Source organism: Oncorhynchus masou, chromosome 11, assembly GCF_036934945.1.
Source record: "Oncorhynchus masou masou isolate Uvic2021 chromosome 11, UVic_Omas_1.1, whole genome shotgun sequence".
In the NCBI taxonomy this organism is placed as follows: Eukaryota; Metazoa; Chordata; class Actinopteri; order Salmoniformes; family Salmonidae; genus Oncorhynchus; species Oncorhynchus masou.
The window spans coordinates 3,530,483-3,556,091 of NC_088222.1; the positions used below are offsets into that span (position 1 = coordinate 3,530,483).

General features: G+C 43.0%; 1 protein-coding gene across 1 annotated transcript in view; it reads right to left on the minus strand.

The window, feature by feature from the left end:
• The window catches only part of grin3a (glutamate receptor, ionotropic, N-methyl-D-aspartate 3A), a 116,502-nt gene that overhangs the window by 48,144 nt on the left and 42,749 nt on the right, over positions 1–25,609 (minus strand). The window contains exons 5-6 of the mRNA XM_064979034.1: positions 16,912–17,057; positions 6,886–7,001 (exon numbers count right to left, since the gene is read on the minus strand). Of these exons, the coding sequence (XP_064835106.1) occupies positions 6,886–7,001; positions 16,912–17,057 (262 nt within the window). The remainder of the gene's footprint in view (positions 1–6,885; positions 7,002–16,911; positions 17,058–25,609) is intronic.

Consider the following 25,609-nt stretch of genomic DNA (forward strand, 5'->3'; position numbering starts at 1 on the left):
TACCGCAGGGGCGCTTCCAGGTTGTATGGCTCCCTGGGCGAACCCCCCCCCCACTTCCCCAAAAGAAGAAATACCATTCTGCAAAATCTGTAATTTTAATTCAGACATTTGAACAAAACAAAAAATTATCATAATGTTTAAAACTATATATATATAAAAAGGTATTCAAAAAAAATAAGTCATAAATATCAAAAAGAAGTAACAGACAAATAGAAACGTTAGTCTATGAATACAAATAAAAAAGATAATTGAGTTATTACCCTATTACCCTATTAAACTATTACACTATTACACTATTACACTATTACCCCATTACCCTGTTACACTACTACACTATTACCCTATTACACTATTACCCTATTACACTATTACACTATTAACCTATTACACTATTAACCTATTACACTATTACCCTATTACACTATTACACTATTAACCTATTACACTATTACCCTATTAGCCTATTACACTATTACCCTATTAGCCTATTACACTATTACACTATTACCCTATTACACTATTACCCTATTAGCCTATTACACTATTACTCGATTACACTATTAACCTATTACACTATTAACCTATTAACTATTACACTATTACCCTATTACACTATTAACCTATTACACTATTAAATTATTACACTATTACCCTATTACACTATTACACTATTAACCTATTACACTATTAACCTATTACACTATTACTCTATTACACTATTACACTATTAACCTATTAACCTATTACACTATTAACCTATTACACTATTAACCTATTACCCTATTACACTATTAACCTATTAACCTATTACATTATTACCCTAATACACTATTACCCTATTACCCTATTCACCTATTACACTATTAACCTATTACACTATTAACCTATTACACTATTACCCTATTACACTATTACACTATTAACCTATTACACTATTAACCTATTACACTATTACTCTATTACTATTACACTATTACCTATTACTATTACCTATTAACTATTACCCTATTACACTATTACCCTATTACACTATTAACCCTATTACCTTATTACACTATTAACCTATTAACACTATTACACTATTACACTATTAACTGTTTACCCTATTACCCTATTACACTATTACCCTATTAACCTATTACACTATTACCATATTACACTATCACCTTATTACACTATTACCCAATTACACTATTAACCTTTTACACTATTAACCTATTACACTATTACCATATTAACTATTACCCTATTACACTATTACCCTATTACACTATTACCATATTACACTAAAACCCTATTACCTTATTACACTATTAACCTTTTACACTATTAACCTATTACGCTATTACCATATTAGACTATTACCCTATTACACTATTACCCTATTAAACTATTACACTATTACCCTATTACACTATTACACTGTTAGCACTATTACACTATTACCCTATTAGCCTATTACACTATCACTATTACCTATTACACTATTAGCCTATTACACTATTACACTATTAACCTATTACATTAACTATTAATTACCTATTACACTATTACACTATTAACCTATTACACTATTAATTATTATATTACCCTATTACACCATTAACCTATTACCCTATTCACACTATTACCCTATTAGTATTAACCTATTACACTATTAACCTATTACACTATTAACCTATTAACCTATTACACTATTACACTATTAACCTATTACCCTATTACACTATTACATTATTAACTATTACACTATTACACCTTTACACTATTACCTTATTACACTATTAACCTATTACACTATTACCCTATTACACTATTACACTATTAACCTATTACACTATTAATTACCATATTACACTATTACCCTATTACACTATTACACTATTACACTATTAACCTTTTACCCTATTAGCCTATTACCCTATTACACTATTAACTATTACCCTATTACACTTTTACACTATTACCTTATTACACTATTAACCTATTACACTATTACCGTATTACACTATTACCCTATTACACTATTACACTATTAACCTATTACACTATTAACCTATTACACTATTACCCTATTACACTATTACACTGTTAGCCTATTACACTATTACCCTATTAGCCTATTACACTATCACTCGATTACACTATTAACCTATTACACTATTAACCTATTACACTATTAACCTATTACACTATTACACTATTAACCTATTACACTATTACACTATTAACCTATTACACTATTAAATTATTACCCTATTACACTATTACCCTATTACCCTATTCACCTATTACACTATTAACCTATTACACTATTAACCTATTACACTATTAACCTATTAACCTATTACACTATTACACTATTAACCTATTACCCTATTACACTATTACCTTATTAACCTATTACACTATTACCATATTACACTATTACCCTATTACACTATTACCCTATTACACTATTAACCTTTTACACTATTAACCTATTACACTATTACCCTATTAACTATTAACCTATTACAATATTACCCTATTACACTATTACCCAATACACTATTAACCTTTTACACTATTAACCTATTACACTATTACCATATTAACTATTACCCTATTACACTATTACCCTATTACACTATAACCCTATTACCTTATTACACTATTAACCTATTACGCTATTACCATATTAGACTATTACCCTATTACACTATTACCCTATTACACTATTAACCTTTTACACTATTAACCTATTACACTATTACCATATTAACTATTACCCTATTACACTATTACCCTATTACACTATTACCCTATTACACTATAACCCTATTACCTTATTACACTATTAACCTATTACACTATTACCCTATTACACTGTTAACTGTTTACCCTATTAGCCTATTACACTATTACCCTATTAACTATTACCCTATTACACTATTACCCTATTACACTGTTACCTTATTACCTTATTACACTATTAACCTATTACACTATTAACCTATTATTAACCTACACTATTACCATATTACACTATTACCCTATTAACCTATTACACTATTAACCTATTACCCTATTACACTATTAACCTATTAACCTATTACACTATTACACTATTAACCTATTACCCTATTACACTATTACCCTATTAACCTATTACACTATTACCATATTACACTATTACCCTATTACACTATTACCCTATTACACTATTAACCTTTTACACTATTAACCTATTACACTATTACCCTATTAACTATTACCCTATTACACTATTACCCTATTACACTATTACCCTATTACCTTATTACACTATTAACCTATTACACTATTACCATATTACACTATTACCCTATTACACTATTACCCTATTACACTATTAACCTTTTACACTATTAACCTATTACACTATTACCCTATTAACTATTACCCTATTACACTATTACCCTATTGCACTATTACCCTATTACCTTATTACACTATTAACCGTTTACCCTATTAGCCTATTACCCTATTACACTATTAACTATTACCCTATTACACTTTTACCCTATTACCTTATTACACTATTAACCTATTACACTATTACCATATTACACTATTACCCTATTACACTATTACCCTATTACACTATTAACCGTTTACCCTATTAGCCTATTACCCTATTACACTATTAACTATTACCCTATTACACTTTTACCCTATTACCTTATTACACTATTAACCTATTACACTATTAACCTTTTACACTATTACCCTATTACACTATTAACTATTACCCTATTACACTATTGCCCTAGTACCTTATTACACTATTAACCTATTACACTATTAACCTATTACACTATTACCCTATTGCTATTTGATAGAGTCCCCCGTTCCACCTAACATTGGGATTCCAGTGGGAAGACCTGACGTCAACCTACCTCCGCCCCCCCTCCCCATCTCGTACCTCTGAGTGTGAGACCCGACGTCAACCTACCTCCGCGCCCCCCCTCCCCATCTCGTTCTTCTGAGTGGGAGACCTTCCCAGGCAGTAGCCTGGAAATCAGGGCGCCCACTCCGACAAGGTTAATTGATCCGCAGTCCCACACGGTGACATGATATCATTGACGAGATGTGCAAATGAGCGATAGGAAACCGATCGCACAAATGTCACCATTTGGAATATTCTAATTATAATTATATACAGTTGAAGTCGGACGTTTACATTCACTTATGTTGGAGTCATTAAAACTTGTTTTTCAACGACTCCACAAATTTCTTGTTAGCAAACTATAGTTTTGGCAAGTCGGTTAGGACATCTACTTTCTGCATGACACAAGTCATTTTTCCAACAATTGTTTACAGACAGATTATTTCACGAATAATTCACTGTATCACATTTCCAGTGGGTCAGAAGTTTACATACACTAAGTTGACCGTACCGTTAAACAGCTTGGAAAATGCCAGAAAATTCCATCATGGCTATAGAAGCTTCTGATAGCCTAATTGACATCATTTGAGTCAATTGGAGGTGTACCTGTGGATATATTTCAGGACCTACCTTCAAACTCAGTGCCTCTATGCTTGACATCATGGGAAAATCAAAAGAAATCAGCCAAGACCTCAGAATTTTTGGTGGGGAGATTCACAAGTCTGGTTCATTCTTGGGAGCAATTTCCAAATGCCTGAAGGTACCACGTTCATCTGTACAAACAATAGTACACAAGTATAAACACCATGGGACCAAGCAGCCATTATACTGCTCAAGGTATGAGACGCGTTCTGGGAAGGAAGGAGACGCGTTCTGTCTCATAGAGATGAACGTACTTTGGTGTGAAAGTGCAAATCAATCCCAGAACAACAGCAAAGGACTTTGTGAAGATGCTGGAGGAAACAGGTACAAAAGTATACATATATCCAAACTAAAGCGAGTCCTAAATCGACAGATCCTGAAAGGCCGCTCAGCAAGGAAGAAGTCACTGCTCTAAAACCGCCATGAAAAAAACATACTACGGTTTGCAACTGCACATGGGGACAAAGATCGTACTTTTTGGAGAAATGTCCTCTGGTCTGATGAAACAAAAATGTAACTGTTTCACCATAATGACCATAATTATGTTTAAAGAAAAAATGGGGATGCTTGCAAGCCGAAGGACACCATCCCAACCGTGAAGCACAGGGGTGGCAGCATCATGTTGTGGGGGTGCTTTACTGCAGGAGGGACTGGTGCACTTCACAAACTAGATGGCAGCATGAGGTAGGAAAATTATGTAGATATATTGAAGCAACATCTCAAGACATCAGTCAGGAAGTTAAAGCTTGGTCGCTAATGGGTCTTCCAAATGGACAATGATCCCAAGGATACTTCCAAAGTTGTGGCAAATTGGCTTAAGGACAACAAAGTGAAGGTATAGGAGTGGCCATCACAAAGCCATGACCTCAATCCTATAGAAAATATTAGGCAAATGTTAGGCATACTGAAAAAGCGTGAGCGAGCAAAGTAGGCCTACAAACCTGACTCAGTTACACGAGCTCTGTCAGGAGGAGTTGGCATATTAGGTGTATGTACACTTCCGACTTCAACTGTATTATCTTTGTGCGGGTGCCCATGTCGCCCCTGGTAAGATGCCGATGTCGCCTAAATCCACCCCACAGGATGTAGAATTATAATTCATTATAATTTGGTTTGAGTGACAGCAAATATAATTTAATTCCGTACCATTATAAATAAATTCCGCTCCGCCATAGAAGAAGATGAGAGTTATATTGAATCTGACAGATCACACTTCCAGATAGCAAAGAATATATCACTTTTCTCTGGTAACAATGTTCATAACCTTGTTTAACCTTAGTGCTTAGAATAGCCAATTACACTGAGTGTACAAAACATTAGGAACACCTTCCTACTATTGAGTCGTACCCCCTTTTGCCCCCCTTTGCCCTCAGAAAAGCCTCAATTTGTTTGGGCATGAACTGCAAGGTGTCGAAAGCATTTGACAGGGATGCCCATGTTGACTCCAATTCTTCCCACCGTTGTGTCAAGTTGGCTGGATGTCATTTGGGTGGTGGACAATTTCTGATACACACAAGGAAATGTTGAGCGTGAAAAACCCAGCAGTGTTGTAGTTCTTGACACACTCAACCCGGTGTCCCTGGTACCTACTACCATGCCCCATTCAAAGGCACTTAAATCTTTTATATTGCCCATTCACCCTCTGAATGGCACACATACACAATCCATGTCTCAGTTGTCTCAAGGCTTAAAAATAATTATTTAACCTGTCTCCTCCCCTTCATCTACAGTGGATTTAACAGGTGACATCAATAAGGGATCATAGCGTTCACCTGGATTCACCTGACCAGTCAGTCTATGTCATGGAAATAGCAGGTTCCTAATGTTTTGTCCACTCAGTGTATATTTCTACCAACCATTTCATTTGTTTGGCTTTTTAAGGTTTTGGGGTCAACTTCGGGGTTAAATGAATGCATTCTGGGAAATGTAGTATTTTCCACATATTGAACAAAATGTAAGTAATTAATGTAATAGAAATGAGAATTACATACAGGTCTTGTTTTCCTTGATCATACACTTTGTCCTAAAAATAAATTACTTCATCAATATTTTATATGCATGTATATAATGATATCTTTGATGTTTAATGTGATTTCGATTATATTTCCTTTAATTTAAATTATAATTGCACTTCTGTATCCTGTTTAAAACTCAAATTCAAGAATTGAACTGGAATTTGATGCGTTCAGGTTTGAATTGAGAACAAGCCTGTCGGGTAGTTAGTTAGCCATGTCTTACTATATTCTTGCTACCAGTGGTTCTATATCTACAGTGAAGAGAGTACAGAGGGCGTTCCGGGCACTAACACCATTTCTTCATGTCAATATACTTGCCTTCAATCGCGAACGGTTTCCCCACAGTGAGTGTCTTGCATTCTGCATCTATAGACACCTCGTAGTCTAGTAAGGCCTTGTCCATGATAAAAGCATCAAGTTGCTGTGGATCATGCCTGAAACAACAGAAGAAGATTTACTACTGAATTGCACCTCTATCTAACATTGACTAAAATGGATGGGTTGATTCTTTTTTTTCTTTTTTCAATTCATGTCAATTCAAGTCAATTAAAGTCAATTCATGTCAATTCAAGTCAATTAAAGTCAATTAAAGTCAATTAAAGTCAATTCAAGTCAATTCATGTCAATTCAAGTCAATTCAAGTCAATTCATGTCAATTCAAGTCAATTCAGCCTTTAAATGTAGATGTTCAAAGTACATAATTTTCTGTTTAATGTCCTAGCGGTTCAAGTGTGAGAATACTGAAGTTCATATTTTTCAAGAAAAAAAGTTCCTTGCACCCAAGTGTGTTAACCAGTAAAAAGTGCTTAGTAATATATTGTGTTGGAAATCAGTGACCCAAGCCCAGCTCAGTTAAGGAACAGTGGTTTGGTTAACTGCCTGTTCAGGGGCAGAATGACAGATGTGTACCTTGTCAGCTTGGGGATATGAACTTGCAACCTTTCAGTTACTAGTCCAACGCTCTAACCACTAGGCTAGCCTGCCGCCCCCAGACTACACCTGGACTACTGTTCAGTCATGTGGTCAGGTGCCACAAAGAGGGACTTAGGACAATTACAGTTGGCTCAGAACAGGGCAGTACGGCTAGCCCTTGGATGTACACAGAGAGCTAACATTAATAATATGCATGTCAATCTCTCATGGATCAAAGCGGAGGAGAGATTGACTTCATCACTACTTGTTTATGTAAGAAGTGTTGACAAGCTGAATGTCCTGAGCTGAATGTCCTGTGAAGAGAACTCTGGTGGCATGTCTTGTGGGGTAAACAGACTTTAAACTACTGGCACATCCATGTATACCCCACAAGTATACACCCTTGCTGTCTCTGCCTGGCCGGTTCCCCTCTTTCCACTGGGATTCTCTGCCTCTAACCCTATTACAGGGGCTGAGTCACTGGCTTGCTGGGGCTCTCTCATGCCGTCCCTGGAGGGGGTGCGTCACCTGAGTGGGTTGATTCACTGATGTGGTCATCCTGTCTGGGTTGGCGCCCCCCCCCCCTTGGGTTGTGCCGTGGCGGAGATCTTTGCGGGCTATACTCAGCTTTGTCTCAGGATGGTAAGTTGGTGGTTGAAGATATCCCTCCAGTGGTGTGGGGGCTGTGCTTTGGCAAAGTGGGTGGGGTTATATCCTTCCTGTTTGGCCCTGTCCGGGGGTGTCCTCGGGTGGGGCCACAGTGTCTCCTGACCCCTCCTGTCTCAGCCTCCAGTATTTATGCTGCAGTAGTTTATGTGTCGGGGGCTGGGGTCAGTTTGTTATATCTGGAGTACTTCTCCTGTCCAATTCGGTGTCCTGTGTGAATCTAAGTGTGCGTTCTCTAATTCTCTCCTTCTCTCTCTCGGAGGACCTGAGCCCTAGGACCATGCCCCAGGACTACCTGACATGATGACTCCTTGCTGTCCCCAGTCCACCTGGCCGTGCTGCTGCTCCAGTTTCAACTGACCTGAGCCCTAGGACCATGCCCCAGGACTACTTGACATGATGACTCCTTGCTGTCCCCAGTCCACCTGGCCGTGCTGCTGCTCCAGTTTCAACTGTTCTGCCTTATTATTATTCGACCATGCTGGTCATTTATGAACATTTGAACATCTTGGCCATGTTCTGTTATAATCTCTACCCGGCACAGCCAGAAGAGGACTGGCCACCCCACATAGCCTGGTTCCTCTCTAGGTTTCTTCCTAGGTTTTGGCTTTTCTAGGGAGTTTTTCCTAGCCACCGTGCTTCTACACCTGCATTGCTTGCTGTTTGGGGTTTTAGGCTGGGTTTCTGTACAGCACTTTGAGATATCAGCTGATGTACGAAGGGCTATATAAATAAATTTGATTATTATTACAAGACATGCCACCAGAGGTCTCTTCACAATCCCCCAGTCCAGAACAGACTATGGGAGGAGCACAGTACTACATAGATCCATGACAACATGGAACTCTATTCCACATCAGGTAACTGATGTTGCAGTAGAATCAGATTTTAAAAAACAGATTAAAAAAACACCTTATGGAACAGCGGGGACTGTGAATTCACACACACACACAGGTACAAACACAGGCATACAAACACATACATTGTAATAATTGTGTATGGTTATATAAAACATTTAGTATTATAGATATGTAGTGGTCTATTGATGTTATAGGATGTACTGTTTTATCTTTTGTTTTATGTGTGATGTAACTGTCTTAACGTGTTTGGCAACCAGGAAGAGTAGCTGCTGCCTTGGCAGGAACTAATGGGGATCCATAATAAACCCCAGGAAGAGTAGCTGCTGCCTTGGCAGGAACTAATGGGGATCCATAACAAACCACAGGAAGAGTAGCTGCTGCCTTGGCAGGAACTAATGGGGATCCATAATAAACCCCAGGAAGAGTAGCTGCTGCCTTGGCAGGAACTAATGGGGATCCATAACAAACCACAGGAAGAGTAGCTGCTGCCTTGGCAGGAACTAATGGGGATCTATAATAAACCCTGGGAAGAGTAGCTGCTGCCTAGGCAGGAACTAATGTTTTGATGGGTGTCCGGGAGTCTGCACCTTAGGGGGGGGGGGGGGGGGTTCTGTCACGCCCTGGTCGAAATATATTATATTTATCTTCATTTATTTGGCCAGGGTGAGACATGGGTTATTGTGGTGTGTTTTTATCTTGGGGTTTTTGTGGGGCATATAGGATAGTCTATGGCTGCCTGAGGCGGTTCTCAATCAGAGTCAGGTGATTATCGTTGTCTCTGATTGGGAACCATATTTAGGCAGCCATATTCTTTGAGTGTTTTCGTGGGTGATTGTTCCTGTCTCTGTGTCTTCACCAGATAGGACTGTTTAGGTTTTCACGTTTCCGTTTGTTGTTTTTGTTCATGTTCAGTTATTTCACGTCTTGTCTACTTTCATTCAATAAACATGAGTAACCATCACGCTGCATTTTGGTCCGCTCCTCCTTCAACAGAAGAAAGCCATTTCAAAAGCTGCTGCTGTGGCAGGAACTAATGGGGATCCATAATTAAACCCAGGAAGAGTAGCTGCTGCTGTGGCAGGAACTAATGAGGATCCATAATAAACTCCAGGAAGAGTAGCTGCTGCTGTGGCAGGAACTAATGGGGATCCATAATAAACTCCAGGAAGAGTAGCTGCTGCCTTGGCAGGAACTAATGGGGATCCATAATAAACCCCAGGAAGAGTAGCTGCTGCCTTGGCAGGAACTAATGGGGATCCATAATAAACCCCAGGAAGAGTAGCTGCTGCCTTGGCAGGAACTAATGGGGATCCATAATAAACCCCAGGAAGAGTAGCTGCTGCCTTGGCAGGAACTAATGGGGATCCATAATAAACCCCAGGAAGAGTAGCTGCTGCCCTGGCAGGAACTAATGGGGATCCATAATATACCCCAGGAAGAGTAGCTGCTGCCCTGGCAGGAACTAATGGGGATCCATAATAAACCCCAGGAAGAGTAGCTGCTGCCTTGGCAGGAACTAATGGGGATCCATAATAAACCCCAGGAAGAGTAGCTGCTGCCTTGGCAGGAACTAATGGGGATCCATAATAAACCCCAGGAAGAGTAGCTGCTGCCTTGGCAGGAACTAATGGGGATCCATAATAAACCCCAGGAAGAGGAGCTGCTGCCTTGGCAGGAACTAATGGGGATCCATTATAAACCCCAGGAAGAGGAGCTGCTGCTGTGGCAAGAACTGATAAATACAAATACAAACTATTAACACTAAATATATTAATGCTGTTTTTTAATGAAACCCAGACAAGCAGACACAGTTTGCAATTCCTTATCAAAATGAATGGATCTTAACATTTCAAAGCAAGTGCCAGTCTTCCCATAGAATAGTCCTGTCCTCTCGTACAATGGGAGAAAAATATTGTATATTCCGTCAACCCGATCTCAGCGCCCAGCTCCATTAACTCGGCTCTGCTCTGCTCCACAGAAGATGTGAGATGACTTGAGAAACAGATTCAGATTTCAAAAAGAAAAAAGTGAACAAAGCACAGGGCCACTAATGCTGTTACTCATTTCCGGAAGTATAGTTTGATATTGATGATGCCTGGAGACAGTTTCAGATTGGGTAGCAGAATTGGAGACAGTTTCAGATTGGGTAGCAGAGTTGGAGACAGTTTCAGATTGGGTAGCAGAGTTGGAGACAGTTTCAGATTGGGTAGCAGAGTTGGAGACAGTTTCAGATTGGGTAGCAGAGTTGGAGACAGTTTCTGATTGGGTAGCAGCGTTGGAGACAGTTTCAGATTGGGTAGCAGAGTTGGAGACAGTTTCAGATTGGGTAGCAGAGTTGGAGACAGTTTCTAATTGGGTAGCAGAATTGGGGACAGTTTCAGATTAGATTGCAGAGTTGGAGACAGTTTCAGATTGGGTAGCAGAGTTGGAGACAGTTTCAGATTGGTTGGACAGGATCAAAGGGGCGGGGTGGATAGATACCACCCCAGTAGACCTGGGTTTCAACTTTATCTGTTCTAACTAAATATACCAATTGAAAAGTTTAAAAACTGCAAATCCCATTCAAGCCAGATTCAAGTTATCCAGACAGACTCAAGCCATCTCCAGGCAGATTCAAGCTCTCAAGTTAGACTCAAGCCAACTCCAAGCAGATTCAAGCTCTCCAGACAGACTCAAGCCAACTCCATGCAGACTCAAGCCAACTCCAGGCAGATTAAAGCTCTCCAGACAGACTCAAGCCAACTCCATGCAGACTCAAGCCAACTCCAAGCAGATTAAAGCTCCCCAGACAGACTCAAGACAACTCCATGCAGACTCAAGCCAACTCCAAGCAGATTCAGGCTCTCCAGACAGACTCAAGCCAACTCCAGGCAGATTCGAGCTCTCAAGGTAGACTAAAGCCAACTCCAAGCAGACTCAAGCCAACTCCAAGCAGATTCAAGCTCTCCAGACAGACTCAAGCCAACTCCATGCAGACTCAAGCCAACTCCAGGCAGATTAAAGCTCTCCAGACAGACTCAAGCCAACTCCATGCAGACTCAAGCCAACTCCAAGCAGATTAAAGCTCCCCAGACAGACTCAAGACAACTCCATGCAGACTCAAGCCAACTCCAAGCAGATTCAGGCTCTCCAGACAGACTCAAGCCAACTCCAGGCAGATTCAAGCTCTCAAGGTAGACTAAAGCCAACTCCAAGCAGACTCAAGCCAACTCCAAGCAGATTCAAGCTCTCCAGACGGACTCAATCCAACTCCAGGCAGGCTCAAGCTAACTCTAAAAGATAGTCTAACTCTGTCTAAGCTGTGGGAGATAATGGGGGGAGGGGTCTACTAAGCTATATGGAATTGTTTTAAGAAGGTTATACAAAGGATAATTTTGCTATTTGATTTACAATTTGAAGACCCCTTGAAGTATAAAAAAATGTATATTAAACAATAATTTGATGAAAAACGCATTGAATAACAGATTCACTACATGGAATAACAAATTATCCCCAAAACATTTTTTAAAGGAAGTTTGTTCTGAAGTGTCTGTCCTATATCTGAGAGATATAAGAAGAAATCTGTAAACATTGGTTATTTTTTTGCAGTGTATTTAACCCTCTATTTTTGGCATTAAACAGTCTCCATATATTTTTCAAATGATTCCCAGGGGATCTTCAGACACGTCTTGTGAGGCCTGTGGGAAGAGAAAATGACCGGCCTGTTCGTGTTTGTGAGATTCTCACCTTTCCACAGAGTGGTCATATTAGTGTGTAGTCCAAAATGTTCGGACACTATACACAGAAATTGGCAGATCTGCTGTACCAACTACAGATGAGTCCCAAGACGCTTGTGGGGGGGTCATAGAGCAAAATGGAGAACACTGTTGTGTTCGTGAGAGTCTCATCCTTCCATGAAGGGGTCATAATATGTAGGCCAAACCATTCGGACAATGCAGATGATTTTGTGAGAAGACCGATTTTCACGATGTCTCATGGTCTGACAAACACCGGTCTAGCTCTGTCACCCTTCACTGCAGATGGGCTGCCTCATAGTCTGACAAACACTGGTCTAGCTCTGTCACCCTTCACTGCAGATGGGCTGCCTCATAGTCTGACAAACACTGGTCTAGCTCTGTCACCCTTCACTGCAGATGGGCTGCCTCATAGTCTGACAAACACTGGTCTAGCTCTGTCACCCTTCACTGCAGATGGGCTGCCTCATAGTCTGACAAACACTGGTCTAGCTCTGTCACCCTTCACTGCAGATGGGCTGCCTCATAGTCTGACAAACACCGGTCTAGCTCTGTCACCCTTCACTGCAGATGGGCTGCCTCATGGTCTGACAAACACCGGTCTAGCTCTGTCACCCTTCACTGCAGATGGGCTGTCTCATGGTCTGACAAACACCGGTCTAGCTCTGTCACCCTTCACCGCAGATGGGCTGTCTCATGGTCTGACAAACACCGGTCTAGCTCTGTCACCTTTCACCGCAGATGGGCTGTCTCATGGTCTGACAAACACTGGTCTAGCTCTGTCACCCGTCACCGCAGATGCGGAATTACGACATAAGCAGATGCAGTGGATGGAAACGCATCCAATGCAAAACATCTATCTCTCTACCATAAACTGACAGATTTTTAAGAGGACTTTTGTATTATGCTAATTCGATATCTGTGGGAGTGCTGACAGCCTTAGGGGGCTTTAATATAGCCAACTACAGGCATACGCAAGCCAACTCCAGGCAGACTCAAGCCAACTCCAGTCAGACTCAAGCCAACTCCAGACAGACTCAAGTCAACTCCAGACAGACTCAAGCCAACTCCAGGCAGACTCAAGCCAACTTCAGGCAGACTCAAGCCAACTACAGACAGACTCAAGCCAACTACAGACAGACTCAAGCCAACTCCAGACAGACTCAAGCCAACTCCAGGCAGACTCAAGCCAACTACAGACAGACTCAAGCCAACTACAGACAGACTCAAGCCAACTCCAGACAGACTCAAGCCAACTACAGACAGACTCAAGCCAACTACAGACAGACTCAAGCCAACTCCAGGCAGCAGACTCAAGCCAACTCCAGGCAGCAGACTCAAGCCAACTCCAGGCAGATTCAAGCCAACTACAGACAGACTCAAGCCAACTCCAGACAGACTCAAGCCAACTACAGACAGACTCAAGCCAACTACAGACAGACTCAAACAAACTCCAGGCAGACTCAAGCCAACTCCAGGCAGACTCAAGCCAACTCCAGGCAGACTCAATCCAACTACAGACAGACTCAAGCCAACTCAAGACAGACTCAAGCCAACTCCAGGCAGCAGACTCAAGTCAACTCCAGGCAGCAGACTCAAGCCAACTCCAGCCGGCAGACTCAAGGCAACTACAGACAGACTCAAGCCATCTCCAGGCAGACTCAAGCCAACTACAGACAGACTCAAGTCAACTCCAGGCAGACTAAAGCCAACTCCAGGCAGACTCAAGCCAACTACAGACAGACTCAAGCCAACTACAGACAGACTCAAGCCAACTCCAGGCAGACTCAAGCCAACTAGAGACAGACTCAAGCCAACTCCAGGCAGACTCAAGCCAACTACAGACAGACTGAAGCCAACTCCAGGCAGACTCAAGCCAACTCCAGGCAGACTCAAGCCAACTACAGACAGACTCAAGCTAACTACAGACAGACTCAAGCCAACTGCAGACAGATTCAAGCCAACTCCAGGAAGACTGCAGCCAACTCCAGGCAGACTCAAGCCAACTCCAGACAGACTCAAGCCAACTCCAGACAGACTCAAGCCAACTCCAGACAGACTCAAACCAACCAGAGACAGACTGAAGCCAACTCCAGGCAGACTCAAGCAAACTCCAGGCAGACTCAAGCCATCTCCAGGCAGCAGACTCAAGCCAACTCCAGACAGACTCAAGCCAACTACAGACAGACTCAAGCCAACTCCAGGCAGCAGACTCAAGCCAACTCCAGGCAGCAGACTCAAGCCAACTCCAGGCAGACTCAAGCCAACTACAGACAGACTCAAGCCAACTCCAGACAGACTCAAGCCAAATACAGACAGACTCAAGCCAACTACAGACAGACTCAAACAAACGCCAGGCAGACTCAAGCCAACTCCAGGCAGACTCAAGCCAACTCCAGGCAGACTCAAGCCAACAACAGACAGACTCAAGCCAACTACAGACAGACTCAAGCCAACTCAAGACAGACTCAAGCCAACTCCAGGCAGACTCAAGCCAACTCCAGGCAGCAGACTCAAGTCAACTCCAGGCAGCAGACTCAAGTCAACTCCAGGCAGCAGACTCAAGCCAACTCCAGCCTGCAGACTCAAGGCAACTACAGACAGACTCAAGCCATCTCCAGGCAGACTCAAGTCAACCCCAGGCAGACTCAAGCCAACTCCAGGCAGACTCAAGCCAACTACAGACAGACTCAAGCCAACTACAGACAGACTCAAGCCAACTACAGACAGACTCAAGCCAACTCCAGGCAGACTCAAGCCAACTAGAGACAGACTCAAGCCAACTCCAGGAAGACTGCAGCCAACTCCAGGCAGACTCCAGCCAACTCCAGGCTCAAACAAACAGACTCAAGCCAACTCCAGACAGACTCAAGCCAACTCCAGACAGACTCAAGCCAATCACAGACAGACTCAAGCCAATCACAGACAGACTCAAGCCAACTCCAGGCAGACTCAAGCCAACTCCAGGCAGCAGACTCAAGCCAACTTCAGGCAGACTCAAGCCAACTCCAGGCAGACTCAAGCCCACTCCAGGCAGACTCAAGCCAACTACAGACAGACTCAAGCCAACTACACACAGACTCAAGCCAACTACAGACAGACTCAAGCCAACTCCAGGCAGACTCAAGCCAACTACAGACAAACTGAAGCCAACTCCAGACAGACTCAAGCCAACTCCAGACAGACTCAAGCCAACTCCAGGCAGACTCAAGCCAATCACAGACAGACTCAAGCCAACCCCAGACAGACTCAAGCCAACTCCGGGCAGACTCAAGCCAACTCCAGACAGACTCAAGCCAACTCCAGACAGACTCAAGCCAACTACAGACAGACTCAAGCCAACTACAGACAGACTCAAGCCAACTACAGACAGACTCAAGCCAACAAGGCAGTGAACCCACTGTTCCCCTGAACGAGGCAGTGAACCCACTGTTCCCCTGAACGAGGCAGTGAACCCACTGTTCCCCTGAACGAGGCAGTGAACCCACTGTTCCCCTGAACGAGGCAGTGAACCCACTGTTCCCCTGAACGATGCAGTGAACCCACTGTTCCCCTGAACGAGGCAGTGAACCCACTGTTCCCCTGAACAAGGCAGTGAACCCACTGTTCCCATGAACAAGGCAGTGAACCCACTGTTCCCCTGAACAAGGCAGTGAACCCACTGTTCCCCTGAAAAAGCTAGTGAACCCACTGTGCCCCTTAACAAGGCAGTGAACCCACTGTTCCCCTTAACAAGGCAGTGAACCCACTGTTCCCCTGAACAAGGCAGTGAACCCACTGTTCCACAGAACAAGGCAGTGAACCCACTTTGCCCCTGAACAAGGTAAAGCTGTGATGAGTCAGTATTGTATAATCTTGGTACCCATGCTAAAGCGATGATGAGTCAGTATTGTATCATGTTGGTACCCATGGTAAAGCTGTTATGAGTCAGTATTGTATAATCTTGGTACCCATGTTAAAGCTGTGATGAGTCAGTATTGTATAATCTTGGTACCCATGGTAAAGCTGTGATGAGTCAGTATTGTATAATCTTGGTACCCATGTTAAAGCTGTGATGAGTCCGTATTGTATAATCTTGGTACCAATGGTAAAGCTGTGATGAGTCAGTATTGTATAATCTTGGTACCCATGTTAAAGCTGTGATGAGTCAGTATTGTATAGTCATGACTCACTTCAGATGTTCTATTCCATCTGGGGTTGCTGGTACGTTGTACCGTCTCATGTATTCGTGCATCTCTGGAAAGCTTTTCTTCAGGTAATCCTCGGCACTGCTCTCCCGAACCGTGGCGAAGCGGAACCCCTGTGATGGGTGATGAAGCTGGAAGTACAGAACATATGGAACTGTGGTCTATTACCTCCTGGGACTGTTACAGAGCTCTCACACCTCCTGGGACTGTTACAGAGCTCTCACACCTCCTGGGACTGTTACAGAGCTCTCACACCTCCTGGGACTGTTATAGAGGTCTCACACCTCCTGGGACTGTTATAGAGGTCTCACACCTCCTGGGACTGTTACAGAGCTCTCACACCTCCTGGGACTGTTACAGAGCTCTCCCACCTCCTGGGACTGTTACAGAGCTCTCACACCTCCAAGGACTGTTACAGAGCTCTCACACCTCCTGGGACTGTTACAGAGCTCTCCCACCTCCTGGGACTGTTACAGAGCTCTCTCACCCCCTGTGATTGTAACAGAGCTCTCCCACCTCCTGGGACTGTTACAGAGCTCTCTCAACTCCGGGGACTGTTACAGAGCTCTCTCACCTCGTGGGACTGTTACAGAGCTCTCCCACCTCCTGGGACTGTTACAGAGCTCTCACACCTCCTGGGACTGTTGCTCTCCCACCTACCTATATTATCTGTACTAGTCTCCCCTGTATTATCTGTACTAGTCTCCCCTGTATTATCTGTACTAGTCTCCCCTGTATTATCTGTACTAGTCTCCCACGTATTATCTGTACTAGTCTCCCCTGTATTATCTCTACTGGTCTCCCCTGTATTATCTCTACTAGTCTCCCCTCAGCCCTGTACTAGTCTCCCCTGTATTATCTGTACTAGTCTCCCCTGTATTATCTGTACTAGTCTCCCCTGTATTATCTGTACTAGTCTCCCATGTATTATCTGTACTAGTCTCCCCTGTATTATCTCTACTGGTCTCCCCTGTATTATCTCTACTAGTCTCCCCTCAGCCCTGTACTAGTCTTCCCTATATTATCTGTACTAGTCTCCCCTGTATTATCTCTACTAGTCTCCCCTGTATTATCTGTACTAGTCTCCCCTGTATTATCTGTACTAGTCTCCCCTGTATTATCTGTACTAGTCTCCCCTGTATTATCTGTACTAGTCTCCCCTGTATTATCTGTACTAGTCTCCCCTGTATTATCTATACTAGTCTCCCACGTATTATCTGTACTAGTCTCCCCTGTATTATCTGTAATAGTCTCCCCTGTATTATCTGTACTAGTCTCCCCTGTATTATCTGTACTAGTCTCCCACATATTATCTGTAATAGTCTCCCCTGTATTATCTGTAATAGTCTCCCCTGTATTATCTGTACTAGTCTCCCCTGTATTATCTGTACTAGTCTCCCACATATTATCTGTAATAGTCTCCCCTGTATTATCTGTACTAGTCTCCCCTGTATTATCTGTAATAGACTCCCCTGTATTATCTGTAATAGTCTCCCCTGTATTATCTGTACTAGTCTCCCCTGTATTATCTGTACTAGTCTCCCACGTATTATCTGTAATAGTCTCCCCTGTATTATCTGTACTAGTCTCCCCTGTATTATCTGTACTAGCCTGCCCTGTATTATCTGTACTAGTCTCCCCTGTATTATCTCTACTGGTCTCCCCTGTATTATCTCTACTAGTCTCCCCTCAGCCCTGTACTAGTCTTTCCTATATTATCTGTACTAGTCTCCCCTGTATTATCTCTACTAGTCTCCCCTGTATTATCTGTACTATTCTCCCCTCAGCCCTGTACTAGTCTCCCCTGTATTATCTCTACTAGTCTCCCCTGTATTATCTGTACTAGTATCCCTTGTATTATCAGTACTAGTCTCCCTGGTATTATCCCTACTAGTCTCCCCTGTATTATCTGTACTAGTCTCCCCTGTATTATCTGTAATAGTCTCCCCTGTATTATCTGTACTAGTCGTCCCTGTATTGTCAGTACGAGTCTGCCCTGTATTATCTGTAATAGTCTCCCCTGTATTATCTGTACTAGTCTCCCCTGTATTAGCTGTACTAGTCTCCCCTGTATTATCTGTACTAGTCTCCCCTGTATTATATCTACTAGTCTCCCTGTATTATCTGTAATAGTCTCCCCTGTATTATCTGTACTAGTCTCCCTGTATTGTCTGTACGAGTCTGCCCTGTATTATCTGTAATAGTCTCCCCTGTATTATCTGTACTAGTCTCCCACGTATTATCTGTACTAGTCTACCCCCAGCCCTGTACTAGTCTCCCCTGTATTATCTAAACTAGTCTCCCTGTATTATCTGTACTAGTCTCCCCTGTATTAGCTGTACTAGTCTCCCCTGTATTATCTGTACTAGTCTCCCCTGTATTATATCTACTAGTCTCCCCTGTATTATCTGTACTAGTGTCCCCTCAGCCCTGTACTAGTCTCCCCTGTATTATCTGTACAAGTCGTCCCTTTATTATCAGTACTAGTCTTCCCTGTATTATCTGTAATAGTCTCCCCTCAGCCCTGTACTAGTCTGCCCTGTATTATCTGTAACAGTCTCCCCTGTATTATCTCTACTAGTCTCCCCTGTATTATCTGTACTAGTCTCCCCTCAGCCCTGTACTAGTCTCCCCTGTATTATCTGTACTAGTCGTCCCTTTATTATCAGTACGAGTCTGCCCTGTATTATCTGTAACAGTCTCCCCTGTATTATCTCTACTAGTCTCCCCTGTATTATCTGTACTAGTGTCCCCTCAGCACTGTACTAGTCTCCCCTGTTATCTGTACTAGTCTCCCCTGTATTATCTGTACTAGTCGTCCCTTTATTATCAGTACTAGTCTCCCCTGTATTATCTGTACTAGTCTCCCCTGTATTATCTGTAATAGTCTCCCCTGTATTATCTGTACTAGTCTCCCCTGTATTATCTGTACTAGTCTCCCCTGTATTATCTGTACTAGTCTCCCCTGTATTATCTATACTAGTCTGCCACGTATTATCTGTACTAGTCTCCCCTGTATTATCTGTAATAGTCTCCCCTGTATTATCTGTACTAGTCTCCCCTGTATTATCTGTACTAGTCTCCCACGTATTATCTGTAATAGTCTCCCCTGTATTATCTGTACTAGTCTCCCCTGTATTATCTGTACTAGCCTCCCCTGTATTATCTCTACTAGTCTCCCCTCAGCCCTGTACTAGTCTTCCCTATATTATCTGTACTAGTCTCCCCTGTATTATCTCTACTAGTCTCCCCTGTATTATCTGTACTAGTCTCCCCTCAGCCCTGTACTAGTCTCCCCTGTATTATCTCTACTAGTCTCCCCTGTATTATCTGTACTAGTATCCCTTGTATTATCAGTACTAGTCTCCCTGGTATTATCCCTACTAGTCTCCCCTGTATTATCTGTACTAGCCTGCCCTGTATTATCTGTACTAGTCTCCCCTGTATTATCTCTACTAGTCTCCCCTGTATTATCTGTACTAGTCTCCCCTCAGCCCTGTACTAGTCTCCACCGTATTATCTCTACTAGTCTCCCCTGTATTATCTGTACTAGTATCCCTTGTATTATCAGTACTAGTCTCCCTGGTATTATCCCTACTAGTCTCCCCTGTATTATCTGTACTAGTCTCCCCTGTATTATCTGTAATACTCTCCCCTGTATTATCTGTACTAGTCGTCCCTGTATTATCAGTACGAGTCTGCCCTGTATTATCTGTAATAGTCTCCCCTGTATTATCTGTACTAGTCTCCCACGTATTATCTGTACTAGTCTACCCCCAGCCCTGTACTAGTCTCCCCTGTATTATCTAAACTAGTCTCCCTGTATTATCTGTACTAGTCTCCCCTGTATTATCTGTACTAGTCTCCCCTGTATTATCTGTACTAGTGTCCCCTCAGCCCTGTACTAGTCTCCAATATATTATCTGTACAAGTCGTCCCTTTATTATCAGTACTAGTCTCCCCTGTATTATCTGTAATAGTCTCCCCTGTATTATCTGTACTAGTCTCCCCTGTATTATCTGTACTAGTCTCCCCTCAGCCCTGTACTAGTCTCCCCTGTATTATCTGTACTAGTCGTCCCTTTATTATCAGTACGAGTCTGCCCTGTATTATCTGTAACAGTCTCCCCTGTATTATCTCTACTAGTCTCCCCTGTATTATCTGTACTAGTGTCCCCTCAGCACTGTACTAGTCTCCCCTGTATTATCTGTACTAGTCGTCCCTTTATTATCAGTACTAGTCTCCCCTGTATTATCTGTAATAGTCTCCCCTGTATTATCTCTACTAGTCTCCCCTGTATTATATGTACTAGTCTCCCCTGTATTTTCTGTACTAGTCTCCCCTCAGCCCTGTACTAGTCTCCCCTCAGCCCTGTACTAGTCTCCCCTGTATTATCTGTACTAGTCTCCCTGTATTATCTGTACTAGTCTCCCTGTATTATCTGTACTAGTCTCCCCTGTATTATATATACTAGTCTCCCCTGTATTATCTGTACTAGTGTCCCCTCAGCCCTGTACTAGTCTCCCTGTATTTTCTGTACTAGTCTCCCCTGTATTATCTGTACTAGCCTGCCCTGTATTATCTCTACTAGTCTCCCCTCAGCCCTGTACTAGTCTTCCCTATATTATCTGTACTAGTCTCCCCTGTATTATCTCTACTAGTCTCCCCTGTATTATCTGTACTAGTCTCCCCTCAGCCCTGTACTAGTCTCCACCGTATTATCTCTACTAGTCTCCCCTGTATTATCTGTACCAGTATCCCTTGTATTATCAGTACTAGTCTCCCTGGTATTATCCCTACTAGTCTCCCCTGTATTATCTGTACTAGTCTCCCCTGTATTATCTGTAATAGTCTCCCCTGTATTATCTGTACTAGTCGTCCCTGTATTATCAGTACGAGTCTGCCCTGTATTATCTGTAATAGTCTCCCCTGTATTATCTGTACTAGTCTCCCACGTATTATCTGTACTAGTCTACCCCCAGCCCTGTACTAGTCTCCCCTGTATTATCTAAACTAGTCTCCCTGTATTATCTGTACTAGTCTCCCCTGTATTATCTGTACTAGTCGTCCCTTTATTATCAGTACGAGTCTGCCCTGTATTATCTGTAACAGTCTCCCCTGTATTATCTGTAATAGTCTCCCCTGTATTATATCTACTAGTCTCCACTGTATTATCTGTAATAGTCTCCCATGTATTATCTGTACTAGTCTCCCCTGTATTATCTGTACTAGTCTCCACTGTATTATCTGTAATAGTCTCCCTGTATTATCTGTACTAGTCTCCCTGTATTATCTGTACTAGTCTCCCCTCAGCCCTGTACTAGTCTCCACCGTATTATCTCTACTAGTCTCCCTGTATTATCTGTACTAGTCTCCCTGTATGATCTGTACTAGTCTCCCCTGTATTATTTGTACTAGTCTCCCCTGTATTATCTGTACTAGTCTCCCTGTATTATCTCTACTAGTCTCCACTGTATTATCTGTAATAGTCTCCCCTGTATTATCTCTACTCATCTCCCCTGTATTATCTGTACTAGTCTCCCCTGTATTATCTGTACTAGTCTCCCTGTATTATCTGTACTAGTCTCCCTGTATTATCTGTACTAGTCTCCCATGTATTATATGTACTAGTCTCCCTGTATTATCTCTACTGGTCTCCCTTGTATTATCTCTACTAGTCTCCCCTCAGCCCTGTACTAGTCTCCCTGTATTATCTGTAGTAGTCTCTCCTGTATTATCTGTACTAGTGTCCCCTCAGCCCTGTACTAGTCTCCCTGTATTTTCTGTACTATTCGTCCCTTTATTATCAGTACTAGTCTCCCCTGTATTATCTGTACTAGTCTCCCTGTATTATCTGTACTAGTCTCCCCTGTATTATCTGTACTAGTCTCCCCTGTATTATCTGTACTAGTCTCCCCTCAGCCCTGTACTAGTCTCCCCTGTATTATCTGTACTAGTCTCCCTGTATTATCTGTACTAGTCTCCCCTGTATTATCTGTACTAGTCTCCCTGTATTATCTGTACTAGTCTCCCCTGTATTATCTGTACTAGTCTCCCCTGTATTATCTGTACTTGTCTCCCCTGTATTATCTGTACTAGTCTCCCTGTATTATCTGTACTAGTCTCCCCTGTATCATCTGTACTCGTCTCCCCTGTATTATCTGTACTAGTCTCCCCTGTATTATCTGTACTAGTCTCCCCTGTATTATCTGTACTAGTCTCCCCTGTATTATCTGTACTAGTCTCCCCTGTATCATCTGTACTAGTCTCCCTGTATTATCTGTACTAGTCTCCCCTGTATTATCCTTACTAGTCTCCCCTGTATTATCTGTACTAGTCTCCCCTGTATCATCTGTACTAGTTGTCCGTTGTATTATCTGTACTAGTCTCCCCTGTATTATCTGTACTAGTCTCCCCTGTATTATCTCTACTGGTCTCCCCTGTATGAGCTGTGCTAGTCTCCCCTGTATGAGCTGTGCTAGTCTCCCCTGTATGGGCTGTACTAGTCTCCCCTGTATGAGCTGTGCTAGTCTCCCCTGTATGAGCTTTGCTAGTCTCCCCTGTATGGGCTGTACTAGTCTCCCCTGTATTATCTGTACTCGTCTCCCCTGTATGAGCTGTGCTAGTCTCCCCTGTATGGGCTGTACTAGTCTCCCCTGTATTACCAGTAATAGTCTCTCCTGTATTATCTGTACTAGTCTCCCCTGTATTATCTCTACTGGTCTCCCCTGTATGAGCTATGCTAGTCTCCCCTGTATTATCTGTACTAGTCTCCCCTGTATTATCTGTACTAGTCTCCCCTGTATTATCTGTACTAGTCTCCCCTGTATCATCTGTACTCGTCTCCCCTGTATTATCTGTACTAGTCTCCCCTGTATTATCTGTACTAGTCTCCCCTGTATTATCTGTACTAGTCTCCCCTGTATTATCTGTACTAGTCTCCCCTGTATCATCTCTACTAGTCTCCCTGTATTATCTGTACTAGTCTCCCCTGTATTATCCTTACTAGTCTCCCCTGTATTATCTGTACTAGTCTCCCCTGTATCATCTGTACTAGTTTTCCCTTGTATTATCTGTACTAGTCTCCCCTGTATTATCTGTACTAGTCTCCCCTGTATTATCTCTACTGGTCTCCCCTGTATGAGCTGTGCTAGTCTCCCCTGTATGAGCTGTGCTAGTCTCCCCTGTATGGGCTGTACTAGTCTCCCCTGTATGAGCTGTGCTAGTCTCCCCTGTATGAGCTGTGCTAGTCTCCCCTGTATGGGCTGTACTAGTCTCCCCTGTATTATCTGTACTAGTCTCCCCTGTATGAGCTGTGCTAGTCTCCCCTGTATGGGCTGTACTAGTCTCCCCTGTATTACCAGTAATAGTCTCTCCTGTATTATCTGTACTAGTCTCCCCTGTATTATCTCTACTGGTCTCCCCTGTATGAGCTGTGCTAGTCTCCCCTGTATTATCTGTACTAGTCTCCCCTGTATTATCTGTACTAGTCTCCCCTGTATGAGCTGTGCTAGTCTCCCCTGTATGGGCGGTACTAGTCTCCCCTGTATTATCTGTACTAGTCTCCCCTGTATTATCTCTACTGGTCTCCCCTGTATGAGCTGTGCTAGTCTCCCCTATATGGGCGGTACTAGTCTCCCCTGTATTATCCGTACTAGTCTCCCCTGTATTATCTCTACTGGTCTCCCCTGTATGAGCTGTGCTAGTCTCCCCTGTATGGGCTGTACTAGTCTCCCCTGTATGAGCTGTACTAGTCTCCCCTGTATTATCTCTACTAGTCTCCCCTGTATGGGCTGTGCTAGTCTCCCCTGTATGGGCTGTACTAGTCTCCCCTGTATTATCTCTACTGGTCTCCCCTGTATGAGCTGTGCTAGTCTCCCCTGTATGAGCTGTGCTAGTCTCCCCTGTATGAGCTGTACTAGTCTCCCCTGTATGGGCTGTACTAGTCTCCCCTGTATGAGCTGTGCTAGTCTCCCCTGTATGGGCTGTGCTAGTCTCCCCTGTATGGGCTGTACTAGTCTCCCCTGTATGAGCTGTACTAGTCTCCCTTGTATGGGCTGTGCTAGTCTCCCCTGTATGAGCTGTACTAGTCTCCCCTGTATGATCTGTACTAGTCTCCCCTGTATGAGCTGTGCTAGTCTCCACTGTATTATCTCTACTGGTCTCCCCTGTATGAGCTGTACTAGTCTCCCCTGTATGGGCTGTACTAGTCTTCCCTGTATTATCTGTACTAGTCTCCCCTGTATTATCTGTACTAGTCTCCCCTCAGCCCTGTACTAGTCTCCCCTGTATGGGCTGTACTAGTCTCCCCTGTATGAGCTGTGCTAGTCTCCCCTGTATGGGCTGTACTAGTCTCCCCTGTATGAGCTGTACTAGTCTCCCCTGTATGGGCTGTACTAGTCTCCCCTGTATGAGCTGTACTAGTCTCCCCTGTATTATCTGTACTAGTCTCCCCTCAGCCCTGTACTAGTCTCCCCTGTATGGGCTGTACTAGTCTCCCCTGTATGAGCTGTGCTAGTCTCCCCTGTATGGGCTGTACTAGTCTCCCCTGTATGAGCTGTACTAGTCTCCCCTGTATGGGCTGTACTAGTCTCCCCTGTATGGGCTGTACTAGTCTCCCCTGTATTATCTGTACTAGTCTCCCCTGTATTATCTCTACTAGTCTCCCCTGTATGGGCTGTAC